Raw genomic sequence first — 19,986 nt, forward strand, 5'->3', positions numbered from 1 at the left:
TATGGCAATTCTTCAGGCATGAAGAAGTATATTTATTTTATTTCCTCTGAAAAATGGCCTGAAAAGAAAATCTGTTTTAACATTTGAAGATTGCTCCATTCAACAATAAAAATAAATTTAAAAAAAGAAAAGAAAATTGTTTCAACTTAAAAGGTGTAATTGTAATAATAATAATAATAATAATAATAATAATGGCAAAAAAAAATAATGGCGATGATTTACTCTGTTGCTACACATATGTGAATGAATAATGGAGATCTCAAAAACAATAGTTGCTTCTCTACCAACATTCATTTTTCAGTAGATGTTGAAGGATTCAAAAAGAAGGAAAACTTCATTGGAATAATGTTGGGTTTTTAAATAGCCTTATACTGAATGACCTAAGGATTGATTGCAGGGTTATTATTGTTTTTATTTACCTTTTTCAAACTTTTATTTTAGGGGGAGGTTGGGGGCAGTGGGGGAGATAAGGACACATATGTAATACCTTAATCAATAAAAAAAGAAATAATTAAGAAATATATTTTATCTTAGTTGTGAACCCTGTTATCAGATGTGCAGATGTTATTAGAAATGTATACCAAATGAACCTTATTTCCATTCTGTATTATTACTGTACTATTATATAAAGTATTAGCTACAAAATATACTTTTTTAAAGTATATTTTTATTGATTTCAGAGAGGAAGAGAGAGGGAGAAAGAGATAGAAACATCAGTGATGAGAGAGAATCATTGATTGGCTGCCTCCTGCACACCCCTACTGGAGCCCACAATCCAGGCACGTGCCCTTGACCGGAATCGAACCCAGGACCCTTCAGTCCACAAGCCTACGCTCTAGCCACTGAGCCAAACCAGTCAGGGCCTGTTTAGAAAAATTTAAAACAACAGAGGAAAAAATATTCAAACTACTAGAACATAATTCAAATATTTTAAAAACAATTTTATCTTTTTAAATATATTTTTATTGATTTCAGAGAGGAAGGGAGAGGGAGAGAGAGATAGAAACATGGCCTCAAGTTTCTCTTCAAGGAAAAAAGCATAGAATTGGCCAATAATTAGTTCATCTTTTTTTACTGCTTAGCAGGAAACCAGACTTGGTGCCCAACTCTCTAACTTTGGAATTGTGAGATCACGGAGGACAAAGCAGCAGGTACAATCCCAGAAAAAGTCTGTCTACATTGAATTGGGTAAGAGTCTCAGATTTTTTAAGTTTAGAACAGTAGTTGCTAGTCGTTTATTTATTTATTTATTTATATTTATTTATTTATTTATTTTATTTTTATAGAAGTGGTTATTATTATTTTTTTAAATATATTTTATTGATTTTTCACAGAGAGGAAGAGAGAGGGATAGAGAGTTAGAAACGTCGATGAGAGAGAATCATCGACCAGCTGCCTCTTGCACACCCCCTACTGGGAATGTGCCCGCAACCAAGTTACATGCCCTTGACCGGAATCGAACCCGGGACCTTTCAGTCCACAGGCCGACGCTCTATCCACTGAGCCAAACCGGTGCCGGCGCTAGTCTTTTTAAAAAAATATATATATTTTTTTATTGATTTCAGAAAGGAAGGGAGAGGGAGAGAGATGGAAACATCAATGATGAGAGAGAATCATTGATTAGCTGTCTCTTGCATGCCCCCTACTGGGGAATTGAGCCTGCAACCTGGGCATGTGCCCTGGCCCAGAATCTAACCATAACTGCCCGGTTCTTAGATTGACGATCAACCAGTGAGCCACACTGGCCAGGCTCAACGTCATTTCTTTATAACTTGGATGAGATGCCAGAGGAATGTAACTATCATTCATATCCATTAATCTATGGTAAAATTGGTTTTGTTATTTGTCATTTTGCTTGAAGTCACAGAACCATTTGATATTATGTGGAGATTTACTATACTTTGGAAAAATGGGAAGTAGGAACAAGAAAGAACATGATGGGCTGGCTATAGCATTTGGAAGAATCCAAGATAAATTGTACTAGACTAGAAAGATTTAAGAAGAGCTGAGCTCAGTTCAGTCAGTTTTCTCTAATTGTCTTATTGTTTAGAATATATTTTATAATCGGAAAGAATGGCCCTTCTTTGGGCTCCTAAGCACCACCATATGTTTACCATCGCACGTACCAGATTCTCTTGAAATTACTTGTATGTCTTTTCCTCTTTTAAAATTGTAAGTTCCTAGACTTGTGACTGTTGTGTCACAAAAATAATCAAAACAATTGTAATAGCAAATATTTAGGAGCACTTAGGATAGTCCACGCACTGTTGTACTTCACTTACAATATTCATGTAAGAGGCCTGACAGACCCCTGTAGTTGTTACCATTATGATATTTATTTTATAGATGAGGAAATTAAGGCACAGAGAGGTTAAGAAATTTGGCCAAGGTAGTGAAGCTACTCTGTGGCAGAGCCATGATTCAAACCTAGGAATTCGGGCTTCAGAGCCTGTGCTTACAACTACTTCTCTATTTCCTGGCATATGTATCATTGTATCTGCCAAATAGTGGGTGCTTAGGAAATATTTCTTGAATGAGTATCTGCTTTGCAAAAAGTCGTTTTTATTTTATTTTAGTTTAATCCTTTCAATAAAAATTTTTTTTATTGATTTGTTATTTGGGGAACTCTTTTTAGGATCTGATTCTTCTGAAGATACGACTAATAAAGCAAGTTATCACCGGTGAGTCAAAGGGAGCCTTTGTCTAGTAAGCTTTCATTTTTGTGGTTAGTTAATATTAAGGATTGGTTTTTGTTTTGTTTTTTAGGTTAGAGTTATGGCATTGGAATAGACCATATATTTTAATCTTATTTTTTTTAAATATGATTTTATTTATTTCAGAGAAGGGAGAGGAAGAGATAAAAACATTAATAATGAAAGAATCATTGACCAGCTGCCTCCTGGATGCCCCCTACTGGGGATCGAATCCACAACCTGGGCCTGTGCCATGACCAGGAATTGAACCATGACATCCTGATTTATAGGTCAATGTTCAGCCATTGAGACACACCAGCTAGGCTAATATATGTTTTATTTTTATTTTATATTTTATTTTATTTTATTTATTTGAAGGAGGGAGAGAAACACTGATTTGTCATTCCACTTATTTATGCTTTCATTGGTTGCTTCTTGTATTTGCCCTGACCAGAGATCAAACCTGCAACCTTAGAATATTAGGACAGTACTCTAACCAACTGAGCTACCCAGCCAAGGCCCTTGTATGTTTAATTTTTTAGTAGAGTCCAAAAGAATTTAAAATAACAACTCTGCACAGAATAATACCCAGCAGATGGTTCTGCTCTATTCTAGCTTAGTTCCTCATGTACAGTAGTGTTGACACAGTGGTAATTATGGCTGATGAAAATATTAGATGATTCCATTTTTCTTTCCTTTCTCTATTTCTTAATTTCATCTATCCCTCAAACTTTATGTAAATTATACAACAATCTACAATAAGCTCCCAACTGTGTTACATGGCAAATTGCTTTCCTTAGGAATTATTGCTTCACCTTAAGATCTATGATGCTTTGTCTGAACTACAATGATGTCATTGCCAATCATATTTTGTTTGCAAGTGATTTTTTCCTAATCTCTCAATTGAGAGAGGAAGTGGTTTTAAGCTTGAAAAGAAGCACAGAAGGCTGAGCAGCAGAATGCTGCATTCTTTGCTTACTATTGGGAAGTCTCTTCATCTCAGTGCTTGTTTTGTTTAAATATCTTTGTTCCTGCAGTCTCATTAAGATATCCTTTAAGTTTTGTGGGGTTTGTGGTGTGTTTTTGTTTTGTTTTGTTTTGTTTTACTGTCTTTTGGTTATTGTTTGTATTTAAATGGACTATCATTTAAATTTTGCTTCTCATTTGCATGTCCATAAAGCAGTACTCTGCACTCCTGCTCTGGTTTGTTGTGACTGTGTATTGGTCTTTGATCCTTTCATTTTGACTAGAAGTTATTAAAGGAGAGAGGAGATTTGGCCACCCTACCTAAAAGAGCTAAAATACTTGATCTTGTTCATTTGACAACTCTTTGAGCATGTAACTAGTGTTTCTCATTAAGGCTTTTGTCTTTTCCCTATAGAGTAAGAAATCATGAACGGTTACAAATCACTCCTCAAGGAGCGAAGGCGGAAGCCAAAGTGAATCCTGCAAAAAAGGGTAATGGCAAGTCTTCCCAAAATAACGGGCACTGAAGAGAGAATGGGTAGATACGGTACTATAATTACATTATTCTGAAGATCATTTGGGACATTTATCATTCACAACATCTCTTGGCACAGTTAGAATATCATTCTTTCTTAGCTGTTATGGTATAGCCTGATCTATTTCAGTTGACTAGACTGATGTGATTGTATAATAATAGCATCCTTCGTAACTGGTTGTTGCCTTTTACTTTAAATTTATGTGTTTATATTTCATCTTTTGTATACTGGTATTTAAATATAGGGGGTATGAGTCTGAAAATAGAACAGAGCACAGTATATCTGCTGCGTAAAGTCTGCTTTTAATTCACTGTTACAGGTTAGGGAAATAGGAGGTGTGGTTTATGAATAGAGAGAATTCTGAAATTAAAATTGCAATTATTTTTGAGTGGAGCTAATGAGAATAAAAGGAATTACATGAAAGAGTGTGAGCTATAACTTTAGTATACTTGGTTGTTTAAAAGGATAGTTTCTCTAAAAATAGCCAAATGTTTCAAGTTGTTTAAGCACGTATATTTTTTTCATGATGATTTCATTTGTAAATTATCTATTGTTTTTGTATACTTTCAGCTGCTTGTGACTTTCCTGGGGACATAACAAATATTGAACATCGTCAGTCCAGTAATAAAGATTTGCCCACCACTGAGAAGCATGCAGCTGAAAAGCATACAGAAAAGTATGAGGGAACTTCTGTTTCAAACTCGCATGTAGAGCCCTGTGGCCCAGATACTCATGCCAGCTCATTACAGCATGAGAACAGCAGTTTACTACCCACTAAAGACAGAATGGATGTAGAAAAGGCTGAATTCTGTAATAAAAGCAAGCAGCCTGGCTTAGCACGGAGCCAGCAGAGCAGATGGGCTGAAAGTAAAGAAACATGTAATGATGGGCAGACTCCCAGCACCGAGGAAAGGATAATTCTGAATGCTGATCCTCTGAATGGGAGAAAAGAACTTCCACGCTCTGACCATCCTAGAGATTCCCAAGATGTGCCTTGGATAAAACGGAGCAATAGCATTCAGAAAGTTAATGAGTGGTTTTCCAAACGTGATGAAATGCTAACTTCTGATGGCTCACATAATGGGAAGCCTGAGTCAAATGTTGAAGTAGCTGGGGCAGTGGAAGATCCAAATGAAGCAGATGGGTATCCTGGTTCTCCAGGGAAAATGAACTTAATGGCCCCTGGTCCTCGTGGTGCTTTAATATGTGAAAGTGAAAGAGTTCACTCCAAACCAGTAGAAAGTAATATTGAAGATAAAATATTTGGGAAAACCTATCGGAGGAAGGCAAGCCTCCCTAACTTGAGCCATGTAACGGAAAATCTAATTATAGGAGCACCTGCTATAGAACCTCAGATAACACAAGAGTGTCCCCCCAAAAATAAACTCAAGCGTAAAAGGAGACGTACATCAGGCCTTCATCCTGAGGATTTTATCAAGAAAGTAGATTTGGCAGTTGTTCAAAAGACTCCTGAAGAGATCATTGAGGGAACTGCCCGAATAGAACAGAATGGTCACGAGATGAATATTACTAATAATGGTCATGAGAATGAAACAAAAGGCGATTATGTTCAGAAAGAGAAAAATGCTAACCTCACAGAATCATTGGAAAAAGCATCTGCTTTCACAACTGAAGCTGAACCTATAAGCAGCAGCATAAGCAATATGGAACTGGAATTAAATGTCCACAGTTCAAAAGCACCCAAGAAGAACAGGCTGAAGAGGAAGTCCTCTACCAGGCATATTTGTGCACTTGAACTAGTAGTCAATAGAAATCCAAGCCCACCTAACAATACTGAACTGCAAATCGATAGTTGTTCTAGCAGTGAAGAGGTGAAGGAAAAGAATTCTGACCAAATACCAGTCAGACACAGAAAGAAGCTTCAACTTGTGGAAGGTAAAGAATCTGCATCTGGAGCCAAGAAGAGTAACAAGTCAGATGAACAAATAAATAAAAAACCTGCCGGTGATGCTTTTCTAGAACTAAACTTAACAAACATACCGGGTGTTTTCACTAATGGCTCAAGTTCTAATAAACTTCAAGAATTTGTCGATACTAACCTACAAAGAGAAGAAACAGAAGAGAACCTAGGAACAGTTCAAATTCCTGATAATACCAAAGACCTCAAAGATCTGATACTAAGTGAAGGAAGAAGTGTGCAAACTGATAGATCTTCGGAGAGTAACAATATTGTATTGGTACCTGAAACTGATTATAGCACCCCGGATAGTCTCTCATTACCGGGACCTGACACCCCAGGGAAGGCAAAAACAGCTCCAAATGAGTGTGGGGATCTGTGTGCAGCGACTAAAAATCCTAAAGAACTTATTTGTGGTGGTTCTAAAGATACGAGAAATGACAGAGGGGGCTTCAAGGAGCTATTGAGATGTGAAGCTAACCACACTCAGGAGACAGGCACAGAACTGGAAGACAGTGAACTTGATACACAGTATTTACAGAATACATTTAAGGTTTCAAAGCGCCAGTCATTTGCTCTGTTTTCAAATCCTGAAAAGGAACATGCAACTGTCTACGCTCACTCCCCGTCTTTAAGGAAACAAAGTCCAAAAGTCACTCTTGAATGTGGACAAAAAGAAGAAAATCAGCGAAAGAAAGAACCTAAAATCAAGCACGAACAGGCAGTTCACCCACCTGTAGCCTCTCCTGTGGCTTGTGAGAAAGACAAAAAGCCAGGCGAGGATGCCAAAGACAGCGTACAAGGAACCTCTGGGTGTTGTCAGTCCTCTCAGTTCAGAGACAACGAAACTGAACTCACTATCGCAGATAAACATGGAATTTCACAAAACCCATATCATATACCATCCATTTCTCCCATCAGGCCATTTGTTAAAACTGGAAGTAAGGAAAACCCGTCAGAGGAAACGTCTGAGGAATATTCAGTGTCCCCTGAAAGAGCAATGGGAAATGAGACCATGCAGAGTACAGCCAGCCCAATTAGCCTAAGTAACATTAGAGGAAGCGCTTTTAAAGCAAGCAGCTCAAGCAGTACTAATGAAGGAGGCTCTAGTGTCAATGAAGTAGGTTCCAGTGGTGAAAACATTCAGGCAGAACTAGCTATAAACAAAGGGTCAACATTAAATCCTATGCTCAGATTAGGACTCATGCAACCCGAAGTCTATAAGCCGAGCCTTCCCATAAGTAACTGTAAACAGCCTGAAATAAAAAGGGAAGGAGACAGCGAAGCAGCAGTTCAGGCTGTTAATGCAGATATTCCTCCATGTCACATTTCACAGAACCTAGAACAACCTATGGGAGGGAGTCCTGTTTCTCAGGTTTGTTCTGAGACACCGGATGACTTGTTAACTGATGACGAAACAAAGGAGAATAGCGGCTTTGATGACGGTGGCATTAAGGAAAGATCTGCTGTTTTTAGCAAAGGTGTTCAGAAAGAAGAATTCAGAAGGAGCCCTATCCCCTTCGCCCATACACATTTGACTCGGGGTCGCCAGAGAAGGGCCAGGAAATTGGAGTCCTCGGAAGAGGACACGTCTAGTGAGGACGAAGAGCTTCCTTGCTTCCAACATTTATTATTTGGTAAAGTAACCAAAATACCTTCTCTGTCTACCAGACGTAACAGTGTTGCCACAGAGAATCAGTCCAATAAAGCAGAGGGGAACCTGGTATCATTAAAGAGTAGCTTAAATAACTGCAATAACCAGGTCATGTCAACAAAGGCATCCCAAGAACATAACCTTAGTGAGGAAGAAAGATATTCTAGAAGCTTATTTTCCTCACAGCGCAGTGCACCAGAGGACTTGACCGCTAATACAAACACCCAGGATCCTTTCTTGATGTTTGATCCTCCTTCCAAGCAAATGAGGTGTCATTCTGAAAACCAGGAAGTTCTGAGCGACAAGGAATTGATTTCAGACGATGACGATGACGAAAGGGAAACCAGCCTGTCCGAGGAAAATCAAGAAGAGCAGAGTCTGGATTCAGACTTAGGTATTTTATGGAAATGAGCTGAATGTTTTTGCCTTTTGGGGGAGCACACTATGAGTTTCGAAGTACCGTTAAAGTAGCTGCTCCTTAAACTTTAAGCATGTTCCTCCTAAGGTACTTTTCCTTAAAAGTCCTTCACCTAGCTGGAACATCTCTGTTTGAATGAGATTTAGTGCCCCAGTTGTTGGTGGACTTGCTTCTGATTTTCATGGTTGTTTCTAGAAGAAATCAGGTGTCTCAACACAAGGAGCGTAATCATTTTGAGTGGCATGAAAGTGATACTTGCCTGCCAATGGGAAGAAACATACAGCAGATTGCAGTATTTGCTGTCTGTTCTTACATCTGAATCTCTATTTTTATTATCGTTTAGATGAAGCAGCATTTGAATACGAGAGTGAAACAAACCTCTCTGAAGACTGTTCAGAGCTGTCCTCCCAGAGCGAGATTTTAACAACTCAGGTAAAAAGCATGTGTGGATGTATGCGTGGTGTCTTGTGCATTCAGTAGTATGCATCCTGCATTCTTGCATTGGCTTTTATCATCCCTTAGAATCAGTGGCATAACAGTTGTATGTGGTACCGTGCCTCCTCAATTAGATTGTAATCATCTGCCAGGAACTCATGCTACCTTGTATTTCATACATACTCACGTACATACCACCGAGCTCACTGCAAAACATTACATACTGAATTTAATGAATAAGCCAAACGATCAAAACTCATGTTTCCTATAGCAAAAATATGAAAGCAGTACTGTATCAAAGGAGGGTTACGTATTCCACTTTGGTCTGCTAATGCATTAGTATAAATGAAGTAGTGAGGGATCACCTGTTGGTGGGGACTTTCAAAGGAGACATTTAAACTGGGCCTTGAAAGATGAGAAGAATTTTTCCAGGTGGAAAAAGAAGAGAGGCAGCAGCCCAGGCAGATGCACAAAGGCATAAAATACCCAGGAAGCACAAATCTGTCCTGGGCAACTAGAAAACAGGGCATATGGCTGGTTTGGGGAGAATTAAGAGATAAGAGGGTATAAAAGGCCTTCTAAATGTCTCTACTTAGGAATTTGGGCTTTATCCTGAGGGCTATAATGGTAATTATTTAGCTTTCAGAAAGCGTTACCTTATCTGAGCAGTGGTATACCACCACCACAGCCATTATGGAAGAAAGAGGCAAGATAAACATGCATTTAAGGAACTTCCACAGTAATGTAATTGTGTATTGAAAGCTGCCCTAGCCGAGACCAGTTTAACTCAGTGGATGGAGCATCCGCCTGCGGACTGAAAGGTCTCGGGTTCGATTCTGGTCAAGGGCATGTATCTTGGTTGTGGGCACATCCCCAGTAGGAGGTGTGCAGGAGGCAGCTGATTGATGCTTCTCTCACATTGATGTTTCTAACTCTCTGTCTCTCTCCCTTCCTCTCTGTAAAAAAATCAATAAAATATATTTTTTTAAAAAGTAGAGATCAGGAAGCATTTGAGATCTTGCTTCCCAGCAACTGTTGTCAGTTTGGCTCAAATAAAATCTTAGGAATACTCAAAAAAGTAAAATGTAAAAGATCAGAGTAGCATAGCAGGAAATAGAAGATTAGGGCTAATTTAAGAAACACTCAAGAATTAGAATCAAGAAAACTTAGTAACCAATTTGGTTTTGGTCTCCCAAATGCCTCTATGGGAATTGTCCAAGTTATAAAGTAATTCGTTTGGGAAAACCTAAAGGAAAGTTAACTAATTCTCCCATTGCTATTTTTTTCTGGTTTTCTAACCTGTTTAAAGGCCACATAGAGGTTAGATGTGATGGTCATGATAGTAACAACTAGTACAGCTTCTGAAGCTTACGGATATCTGATTCCATTCCAAATTTACTTAGGCAAGCCCTTCTTGATCAGTAACGGAACTACTCACAAGCACCACGTGGTGGCAGTGGCGCTACTGCGGACAGTGGCAGCAAAACAGTATCAGGGTAGCACTGGGAGCCTTTGTGAAGCTGGGAATACATTTTCTGGCCGTAAAAACCTGAAAATTACTCGGGGTAGCAGGAGAAAGTAGCTGGCTAGTTTTCAGTGGTGGACAAAGTCATTTTTAAGGATGAGAAGAAATGGAGGATGAAACGATCTATTTCCCCAGGGTTTGCTGGCAACCATTGTTCATTCTAAAAGTAAGGAAGAAGGCATATTTTGTAAATCTCCTTAATTATGAAATAACGTGCTTATCAGAAACCTTAGACTCAAGAAAGAAGAAAACAGAAAAAAAAAAAAGAAAACACTTAGACTTAGGAATTTTTTTTTTTTAAATTAATCAATGCTTTTATTTTAGCCTTAGAGGGTGTTGTTTTTAAGTCATTGATTTTAGAGAAAGAGAAACATCCATTTGTTACTCCACTTATTATATGCATCCATTGGTTGATTCTTGTATGTGCCCTGACCAGGGATTGAACCCACAACCTTGGTGTATCTCGATAAGGCACTAACCAATTGTGCTACCCAGCTACCCTTTTCTTTCTTTCTTCTTTTTTTTTTAATCCTCATCCGAGGATACTTTTTTCCATTGTTTTTTAGAGAGCATGGAAGGGAGAGGGAGAAACATCAATGTGAGAGACACATCAATTGGTTACCTCCCACAAGAGCCTGCACCTGGCCAGGGATGGAACCTGTAATGCAGGTACATGCCCTTGACTCGGTATCAAGTCTGTGACCCATCGGTGCATGATGATGCTCTAACCTGAGAACACTAGCCAGGACACAGATTTCTTTCTTTCTTTCCTTTTTTTCTTTTAAAAAAAATGTATTTTATTGATTTTTTTACAGAGAGGAAGGGAGAGAGATAGAAACATCGATCAGCTGCCAAGGTATGTGCCCTTGACTGCAGTCGAACCCGGGACCTTTCAGTCCGCAGGCCAATGCTCTATCCATTGAACAAAAACGGTTTGGCCAGATTTCTTTTTGAAGTGGAGAAATAAACATCATGAGCCCCATAAGCAGAGAAGACCCTTATCTTGAGTTGAAAACAATAACTGTCTTTACAGGCTTTACTAGGGCTGTTTCTGTGGGGTCCTTCCCTCTAACAGGTCCTTCTCTGTGAAGTTCTCTAGGTACCTACCCTGTCCCCATCTAGAATGGCAGGACCATGCGGACTATATTCCCAGCACTAGGACAGTGTCTGACATATAATAGATGGTCAACAAATAGTTGTTGAGTGAGCAAATAGATAAATTAATGAATTAGCTCTTTGTTCTTTCTGTTAGAAATTAAATGTTCAAAGAATTCCAGAAAAAAGAAGTGTCCTCACACACCAGAAATCAGACATTTTCATATGAACTAATCCATATCTCTTAGACAATACTAAGTCTTTGAAACACAGTCTATGTAAAATGTTAACGTAGTCATGCTAATTTTAAATATCTAAAGTATTATAAGCATCTTAATTATTTTTTTTCCCCACTCCTGAGCTTTAAAAAAAAATAATCAACTTCAAAAGGACATCACAACAAAATAAAGCAAGTCTATTTGGGAGAATGTAGGAATCCCCCCCGCCCCCCCCCCCCCCCCCGCGCGCTTGAACATCATTCTGAAATAATTTCATGGGCATTAACTGCATGAATATGGTTGGATTAAAAGGTATTCAGCCAGAACTTATAATTCCATAGTAGGTGATTTTCATTCCCATGCTTAAATTAATTGGTATGACATAGTCTTGTGTTCTGGTAAATTTCTAAAGAGTGTAACTTTATGTCATTTTTTGTATCTGCAGCAGAGGGACACCATGCAAGACAACCTGATCAAGATCAAGCAGGAAATGGACCAGCTGAAAGCTGTGTTAGGGCAGCAGGGGAGCCAGCCTCCTGACAAATCCCCTTCCCTCACATTTTATTCTTGTGCTTCTGAGGATCTGCTAAATCCAGGACAAAACACATCAGAAAAAGGTTTGTAAAAAAAAAAAAAAAAAAATGTAAGAAAAAAGAAAAAGGTGTGTAATATTGGCCAAATTCCTCTTAAGCAAAATTCTTCCTCTCCCTAAGCCTTTATCTCCAGGAAAATGTGGGCCTAGCTTGAACATTTTATGATCTTTGCTCAGCATATATTTGCTGAGTCACTCCGTGGGTAATTTTAGAGCCTCGGTTCTAGTCCCTGCTTCCAACTAATTTAGCATTCAGAGAGATCAAGGCAGTCATTAAGTGTAATTTTCTGACTGAGTACCCAAAATGAGGAGATATTATGGGGAGCCCATAGGAAGCTGAGTGCAATGGGAGAGATTAGAAATAAGTAACCCCCTCATTTTAGAAAGCTTATAAAAAAACACTCATATTCCTGATACCACAGGTGTGAGATCATAAAGCCCTCCTCCATGTGCTTTCTGGTTTATAAGGAAGAGATGCCCTTGAGGAACTCATCTTGGTCCCCAGAAAACCCAATTATGTGGCAGAGTCAGGTGCTTTATTCCAACATTACAGTTATCAACAAGACGAGATTGATCTCTGAGGAGGTGATTAGAGTAACCCAGACGGATGGAGTTGATCAGAGCTGACTTCCTGTAAGAAGTGAGCGTTGAGGCTGGCCTGTGTGGCTTGGTGGTTTAGCATCATCCTACAAACCAGAAGATCATGATTTGATTCCTGGTCAGGGGTCATGCCCCAGTTGTGGGCTTGATCCCCAGTGTGGGGCATACAGGAGGCAGCCAATCGATGATTCTCTCTCATCACTAAATGTTTCTGTCTCTCCCTCTTCCTTCCTCTCTGAAATCAATAAAAATATATTATTTTTTTTAAAAATAGAAGTGAGTGCTGAGCTGAAGGATAAATGTGGCATAAATGAAGGACAGTAAGATGAAATTTTGAGTATTTAGTTGAAAAGAGCATTATGAAAGACAGCACATGGAGCAGGATTTTAAATAGGGCAAATGTGTAGTCAAGTAGGTGAGAGGTTAGGCACAAGCATGGGTTCCAGAAGGGAAGTTGTGTGCTTTGAATAGACAGGTATGGTAAGTCCTCCCAAAATGTTCATTTTATCTCGGTGATACTTACCCAGCTAACTTGGTGTTCAAGTTCCTTCTTTTTTTTCTTCTTTTTAAAAAAATATATTTTATTGATTTTGTACAGAGAGGAAGGGAGAGGGATAGAGAGTTAGAAACATCGATGAGAGAGAGTCATCGATCAGCTGCCTCTTGCACACCCCCCACTGGGGATATGCCCGCAACTAAGGTACATGCCCTTCACCAGAATCGAACCCAGGTCCTTCAGTCCCCAAGCCGATGCTCTATCCATTGAGCCAAACCGGTTTCGGCTCAAGTTCCTTCTTCATTGCGTTCTTCCCCAGTCCTACTCAGGGCAATAGGGCCTTCCTCTCAGTCCTTCTAGGAACTCAAGTCTTTATTATTCAGAATCGTGGTTTTGGTTAGGCAGTGTGCCTTGCAATATTTTTATGTTCAGGGAGAAACAGTAGCTTATGCATGAGAAGTTAGGAACTCTGTTGCTATGGCAGTGGTTCAACTGTATTTCTTTCAATGCTTTCGTTATAACTGTATCTCATTTAGTTCATCTCCCAGATAATGAAGCCTAAAGTCTAGACCCCAGCATAATTCTCTTCTTTGAGATGCTTTCACCCTCTCCAGTCTAAAAAAGTCTAAAAACAGACTAGACTTTTCATTTTTATGCACAACTTACAAAATGTTATTGTATGGCTTTGATTATGTGTGTAAATCTATCTCATCTTTGTGTGTGTGGGGGTGTTTATTTTATTTTATTTTTTTTATTTTTTTCGACTGAAATCTGCAGTCGAAATGTTTTGTTGTGGATTTTTTAAATTTTATAAATGTTATATTTATATACATGTTTTATGGATTTGAAAACTTTTTTGAAAATTTCTTTCTTTTTAAAAAAATAGATTTTATTGATTTTTTTACAGAGAGGAAGGGAGAGGGATAGAGAGTTAGAAGCATTGACAAGGGAGAAACATGAACCAGCTTGCCTCCTGCATAATCCCTACTGGGGATGTGCCTGCAACCAAAGTACATGCCCTTGACTGGAATCAAACCTGGGATCCTTCAGTCCGCATGCTGACGCTCTATCCACTGAGCCAAACCAGTCAGGGATTGAAAATTTCTTATGACTCTCTATATAAAATATTTTGTTAGGAGGTTTTACTTTATCCTTTGTAGTAGAGGTATTTATAGTCTAGAGTCTGCCCTCAGCATAGTTCTGTCCTATTGTTTATCTAAGGGTCATTCCCAAGCCTGCATAATATTTTTTGTGCAAATCTGTATACTCACTATAAATTATGTGTACCTCCTCTGTAAGTAGTTATTTCATATCAGGCACTTAGTCATAGTCTTTTTTTTTCTTTCTTGTGGATTACCAACCATTCATAAAGTAAACATTGGTGTCTATAAGATCATAATCTGTTACAGTGGAAGTGATTTTTAGATACATCAGGGCTTTTTTGTCTTGTAGTATATTTATTCCTGGAAGCACTTGTTAAAAATTCCTATGCTCCTCTGGAAATATTGAATTCACTGTGTGAATGGGTTTTGTGCTTTTTAGAGCTGGATTTCCTTATGGGTTTTTTATTTTGTAGTTTATCACTTATTAATATCTCTTCCTTTCTTCCCCAATGTCTTTTCCTTTGATCCTCCTAATACTTTGCACAGTACTTACTAGTAACACATAATAGGCGGTCAGTAAATTTATTAAACGTTAGATCTGGCCCACATTCCATATCCATGAAAAATAAAATATGTAACATTAAAATCCCCAGATGAGAAAATTATTTAAGAGGAACTATGGAGAAAAAAGAAGAGGAACTATGGTACTCTCCCAGTACTTGGGCTCTGGATCTCTGCATTTATGAAATAAGGATTAAGGGAAAAGAAGAATGGAAAAATTTTGCCCTATCTTTTTAGGTACCATTGAGTAATTGAATTCTAACTCACGTTAGCTTATTTTCTTCATAGCGTGGCCCCATTATAGTGAAAAGAGGAACTCATATGCTGAATGTTCAGATGTGATGAAATGACTTTTTAATATCTGTATGTCTGAGTCTTCCTCCCTGTCCTTTTACTTATTTTTTTTGTAACCTTTTCCAGTGGTTAATTCTGTGGTTCCTTTTACCAATGATCACCCTATATTTTGGGGGAAATGATATCCTTATTAAAAAGCTTTACAGAATTAATTAAAAGAAAAATCTGCATAGTTAGATTCCGCTTACTTTCAGCAACTGGTAGCTTCAGGCAGAGTTCTTGCATTCCTGGAAACTCTCAGAAAAGATAAACACAGAGAAAACTATAAATAATGCATTTGAGGATTAACTCAGGAAATCAATAATTATTTTCCTCCAGGTCACCCAGTGTCTTAAAAACAGTTTAATTAATACATACATTAACAGTTTAATTAATACATTTGTTTACATTTTTTTGCCTCAATTTTTAGCTTTTCTGATAAAAGCTCAAAATAAATTATAGTCATCAGTGACTTTTTAATGGATAAAAGACATTTGTAATTTTTAAGTATTTGTTTTTACTTTTTAAATATTTCTGCCTTTAAGCTACTTCCTAGAAAGCAGTAGCACAGTAATACATTTGGAGGAATTAATAAATAAAAAGGATGTACTAATGTGTCAAAACTTTGCCTTGGGTCTATCTTGTGTTTTTTCCTTTTCTTGTGCCATTCCATCATTAGTCCATGGATTACTTCGGGGTTCCTTATCAGTCAGTACCTTGGGTTTTTTTTTATATGTATTGGGGGTTTTTCTTTCTTACTAATTGAAAATCTGAAGCAGACTGTCACCTGTTTTTTCTTTCTATGTGACCCATCCCCTCTCATTTTTTCACACATGTAAAAGTTCACACCCCATTTTATACAGTCTTTGATGTGGAGGCAGTAGATGTAGGAAAGGGAATGTTCTTTTCTTTCTAGTACTTTCTGTTCTCTATTATCTAAGGGGATTTGAATAAAATTTAGTTTACTGTAGAGATAAAAATTATTTCCTATTTCTGTTTCCTTATCATTTAGGGCCAAGAATATATAAATATATGATTTTTTTCAGCCTTGTCTCAGTTGAGTGTCTTTATTTACCCAGTCTTAAAGTGTTCCATTTATTTATTTATTTATTTATTTATTTATTTACTTATTTTCCTTCCACTTGATGCTGGATCACTTGTGTTTATAAGATTATGTCTGATATACTTGCTTGAAAACCAGTTTGATTGTCACAGATTGCTGCTTTTGAAAATCAGTATACTCACGCTGACCGGATAGCCCAATTGGTTAGAGCATTGTCCCAACATACCAAGGTTTGATTCCCATTCAGGGCACATATAAGAATCAACCAATGAATGCGTAAATAAGTGGAATGACAAATCAATGTTTTTCTCTCTTTCCCTTTCTCTCTCTAAAATCAATAAATAAAAATAAATAAGAAATCTATATACTCACCTGAATTTTCACCATCAGGACAAAGCAGTAAATTTCTTTGTTTTCCTATTTCGTTTAAAATAGTATTAACTTCAGAGAAAAGTGATGAATATCCTGTAAACCATAATTCAGAAAGCCTTTCTGCAGACAGATTTCAAGAGTCTCTGGATAGTTCCACCAGATATAAAAATAAAGAACCGGGAATGGAAAGGTAAGAAATAATAAATGTCAAATTGTGGTATCTAAGTAACACCTTTACTTACATTGAACTCTTACTGTTAAATATTTTTCACAGTATTCAAATTACTATTGAGATTAGATTGTATATTACTTTATATTTTCAAAAATACTGTACCTACTTTCTCATTTGACCTTTACAACAACATTTGATGGTAAAGGGACAAGTTCTGGACTATTACTCCTATTTGATAGTTCAAGAAAGAGTCTAAGAGCCGTTAGAGTCACATATCTCACCACTCCAGGAAGGAAAAGGAATTCCTATTTATTGAGTTTCTACTGAGTATATGTATATTTTCACTTGCCTTTTTGGGAATAGTGACAAGTTGTCAAAAATCTAATGACACTATCTTTTCCAAACCTCTTAAACTAGACTGAGGATATATTGTTGAGGCTGGGGTTACTGGCACTGTGGCTGACAGAATTAAAAGATCTGGCCTCCAGCCAAAACCGGTTTGGCTCAATGGATAGAGTGTCGGCCTGCGGACTGAAGGGTCCCGGGTTCGATTCTGGTCAAGGGCATGTACCTTAGTTGCGGACACATCCCCATTAGGGCGTGTGCAGGAAGCAGCTGATTGATGATTCTCGCTCATCGATGTTTCTAACTCTCTATCCCTCTCTCTTCCTCTCTAAAAAATCACTGAGCCAAACCGATTTCAGCAGACCTTGCTCATCTTTAATCCACAGAGCCTGGTTTTGATGTTTGACTCATAGTAAACAACTAATAATTATTTAAATTAATTAGCTGATCTCTGAGGTCTTTTAAATCTCTTAAGTATCTTCATCAGCAAAGTCCTAAAACCTGAAAGAGTAAAGGAATTACTTACTGTGTGCATATAGAATGACTTGATACTGAAAAGGCAGGAGATAAGGATGATTCTATGAAATTTGCTGAAATTGGTTATAGAAAGAATGAGTGTAGCGATGTCAAAATTAATCATTAGCTTTCTCTTTTCTCTACTTTTATGAGAGATGTGATTAACACATCCATGGGGACTCAAGTGGAATAATACTTTCTATTTTATAGAATTTGAGTAAGTGGTGGTAGATCATTTGCTGAAATTTGCTGACATGCTTTTCAACAGCTTAGGAGATATATACCTACTGCCTCAGAATAGACCCTAAGGGGAAATGTTCTGTGTCAGCCCTGACATGTTGGCAGTCATCATGAATCCAGACTTCTAGGCCATCACTTGAGTGTCTCTCCAACAGTGAGCTGTTTTACTTATGCTCTGGCTGCCCAGGACGTGTGATAAGCCCTTTCGTGAACTGTGGTGATAACAAAATCTCCTTGCATCCTTGCTAGCTCTTCTACACCCCAGCTGTTAGATGACAGGTGGTATGTGCACTGCCACTCACAGAGTCTTCAGAACGGAAACCGCCCGTCTCAAAAGGAGCTCATTGAGAGGGCGGATGCAGAGGAGCAACAACTGGCCAAGTCTGAGACCCAGGATTTACCGGAGCCGTCTCATTTGCCCAGACAGGATCGAGGTAATATTTCATCTTCTCTGTTGGACAAGACTTTTATTTTACTCTGAATCTTACCTGAGGGTATTCTGGTTCATCATCTTTCCTATGTACTAGTATATCATGAAGGCATCTGTCATACTTAAACCCATTTTTAAAAAATAGCTTGAATGTTTATCCCTGTTTACTTGAAAATTACTGCATTTGTTCATCTGTCTATTTGGGTTTCATTCTTTTTGAAGATGAGAGAGTCTTGGTGTGCTCTAAATATTTTATTTCAACTGTTAGATAAGAGTTCTAGAGCCCTAGAACAAAGTTTTAGGCCTGTCCTTGATTGAAAAATGAGTCAAGTCTCCAAAGTAAGCTCTTAAGTTATGAATTAATGAATATAAATGACTATATTTTTTTATGCCTTATAAATCACTTTAAATGAACGGTGTGTGTGTTACGGCTTGTGAATTAAAGTTTGAATTAGTAGAGAAAATTTTAAATTAATCCTCTAAAACACATTATCATAAAAGATGCCTTTTGGCTTCTGAATGTGTTATTTGACCATTTTAATTAGGGTCATTTTGGGAATCTCATACATTCTACTTAGTTATGCTTACTTCTGATTGAGTGGCATTTTCTGAAATGTTTCAGGGATGATCTCCTTTTTTAATTTGGTAAGGATATCTGATGACCTATTATGTAAAAAAGGTAATTATATCATCGTAGATGATGAAACAAAAATTGAATATTTCTCATATTTCAATATATTTCCTTCCTTACTAAAGTTGGAGAATTGCCAAGCAGTTGGAGACTATGGGTAATAAAAGTTATTTAAATTAGATAAAATAAACAACCAAAATTATAGAAAGCATACTTTACAATATTGCATTTCGTGGATTCTAAGGTGCAATTTTTTTTCATGTTTGGACTCTGAAATAGGATAGCATCTTAAGTTCAATGGCATATGTTTTGTTTTTAATTGCAGAAAAAATAAATAACGAAAGTTTACAATCTTAACTATTTTAAGTGTATACTAGTGTTAAGTATATTTTTATTGTTGTGCAATTATTCTCTAGAACTTGTTCATCTTGCAAAACTGAAGCTGTACCCGCTAAACAACAACTTTCCACTTTCCCCATACCTCATCCCCTGGCAACTACCATTCTACTTTGTGTCTAAAAGTTTGGCAAGTTTAATACCTCATATGAGCGGAATAGTATAGCATTTGTCTTTTTGTGATTGACTTAAACCATTGTATGTAGATAACACATTTGCTTTATCCATTCACCCATTGATAGACACTTGGATTGCTTCCACTCTTGGCTATTGTAAATAATTCTGCAATGAACATGGGTGTGTGCATTTCTCTATCTCATAGTAACTGAATGTAATGGGTGAAGAGTACGCCATTGAAATAGATGTGCCAGTCTATTATTGGACATTTAGGTTATTTCTAGAACTTTACTGTTATAAACAATATTGCAGTGAACATTCCTATGGCTAAACTTGTGCATGCATCTTTTACTTTCTTAGGAAACATTTCTAAAACTTGAATTATTGACTGAAAGTGTAAACGCACGTGACTTTTGGAATATAATGCCAAATTGTCCTTTAGAAAAGTTAAGACATCTTGCACCTCCACCTACAATATATTAGCACACTCATTTTTCTCTTGACTTGGTCCATCTTTTCAATTCTTAGCAGAGACTAGATGTTGTAATTCAAGGTTCATTT

The 19,986-nt window shown here is 37.5% G+C and overlaps 1 protein-coding gene across 2 annotated transcripts in view; it reads left to right on the forward strand.

The window, feature by feature from the left end:
- Positions 1 to 19,986, forward strand: part of BRCA1 (BRCA1 DNA repair associated) — a 48,842-nt gene that overhangs the window by 11,922 nt on the left and 16,934 nt on the right. Inside the window, exons 7-14 of one of the 2 annotated variants that reach the window (XM_084864042.1) lie at positions 1,083 to 1,188; positions 2,636 to 2,681; positions 4,075 to 4,151; positions 4,766 to 8,161; positions 8,529 to 8,617; positions 11,904 to 12,075; positions 16,642 to 16,768; positions 18,101 to 18,285. In XM_084864042.1, coding sequence (XP_084720168.1) covers positions 1,083 to 1,188; positions 2,636 to 2,681; positions 4,075 to 4,151; positions 4,766 to 8,161; positions 8,529 to 8,617; positions 11,904 to 12,075; positions 16,642 to 16,768; positions 18,101 to 18,285 — 4,198 coding nt within the window. The remainder of the gene's footprint in view (positions 1 to 1,082; positions 1,189 to 2,635; positions 2,682 to 4,074; positions 4,152 to 4,765; positions 8,162 to 8,528; positions 8,618 to 11,903; positions 12,076 to 16,641; positions 16,769 to 18,100; positions 18,286 to 19,986) is intronic. The other variant, XM_084864043.1, reaches the window with a different exon arrangement.

This window comes from Pipistrellus hanaki (assembly GCF_964339955.1).
Source record: "Pipistrellus hanaki genome assembly, chromosome: 16".
Taxonomy (NCBI): domain Eukaryota; kingdom Metazoa; phylum Chordata; class Mammalia; order Chiroptera; family Vespertilionidae; genus Pipistrellus; species Pipistrellus hanaki.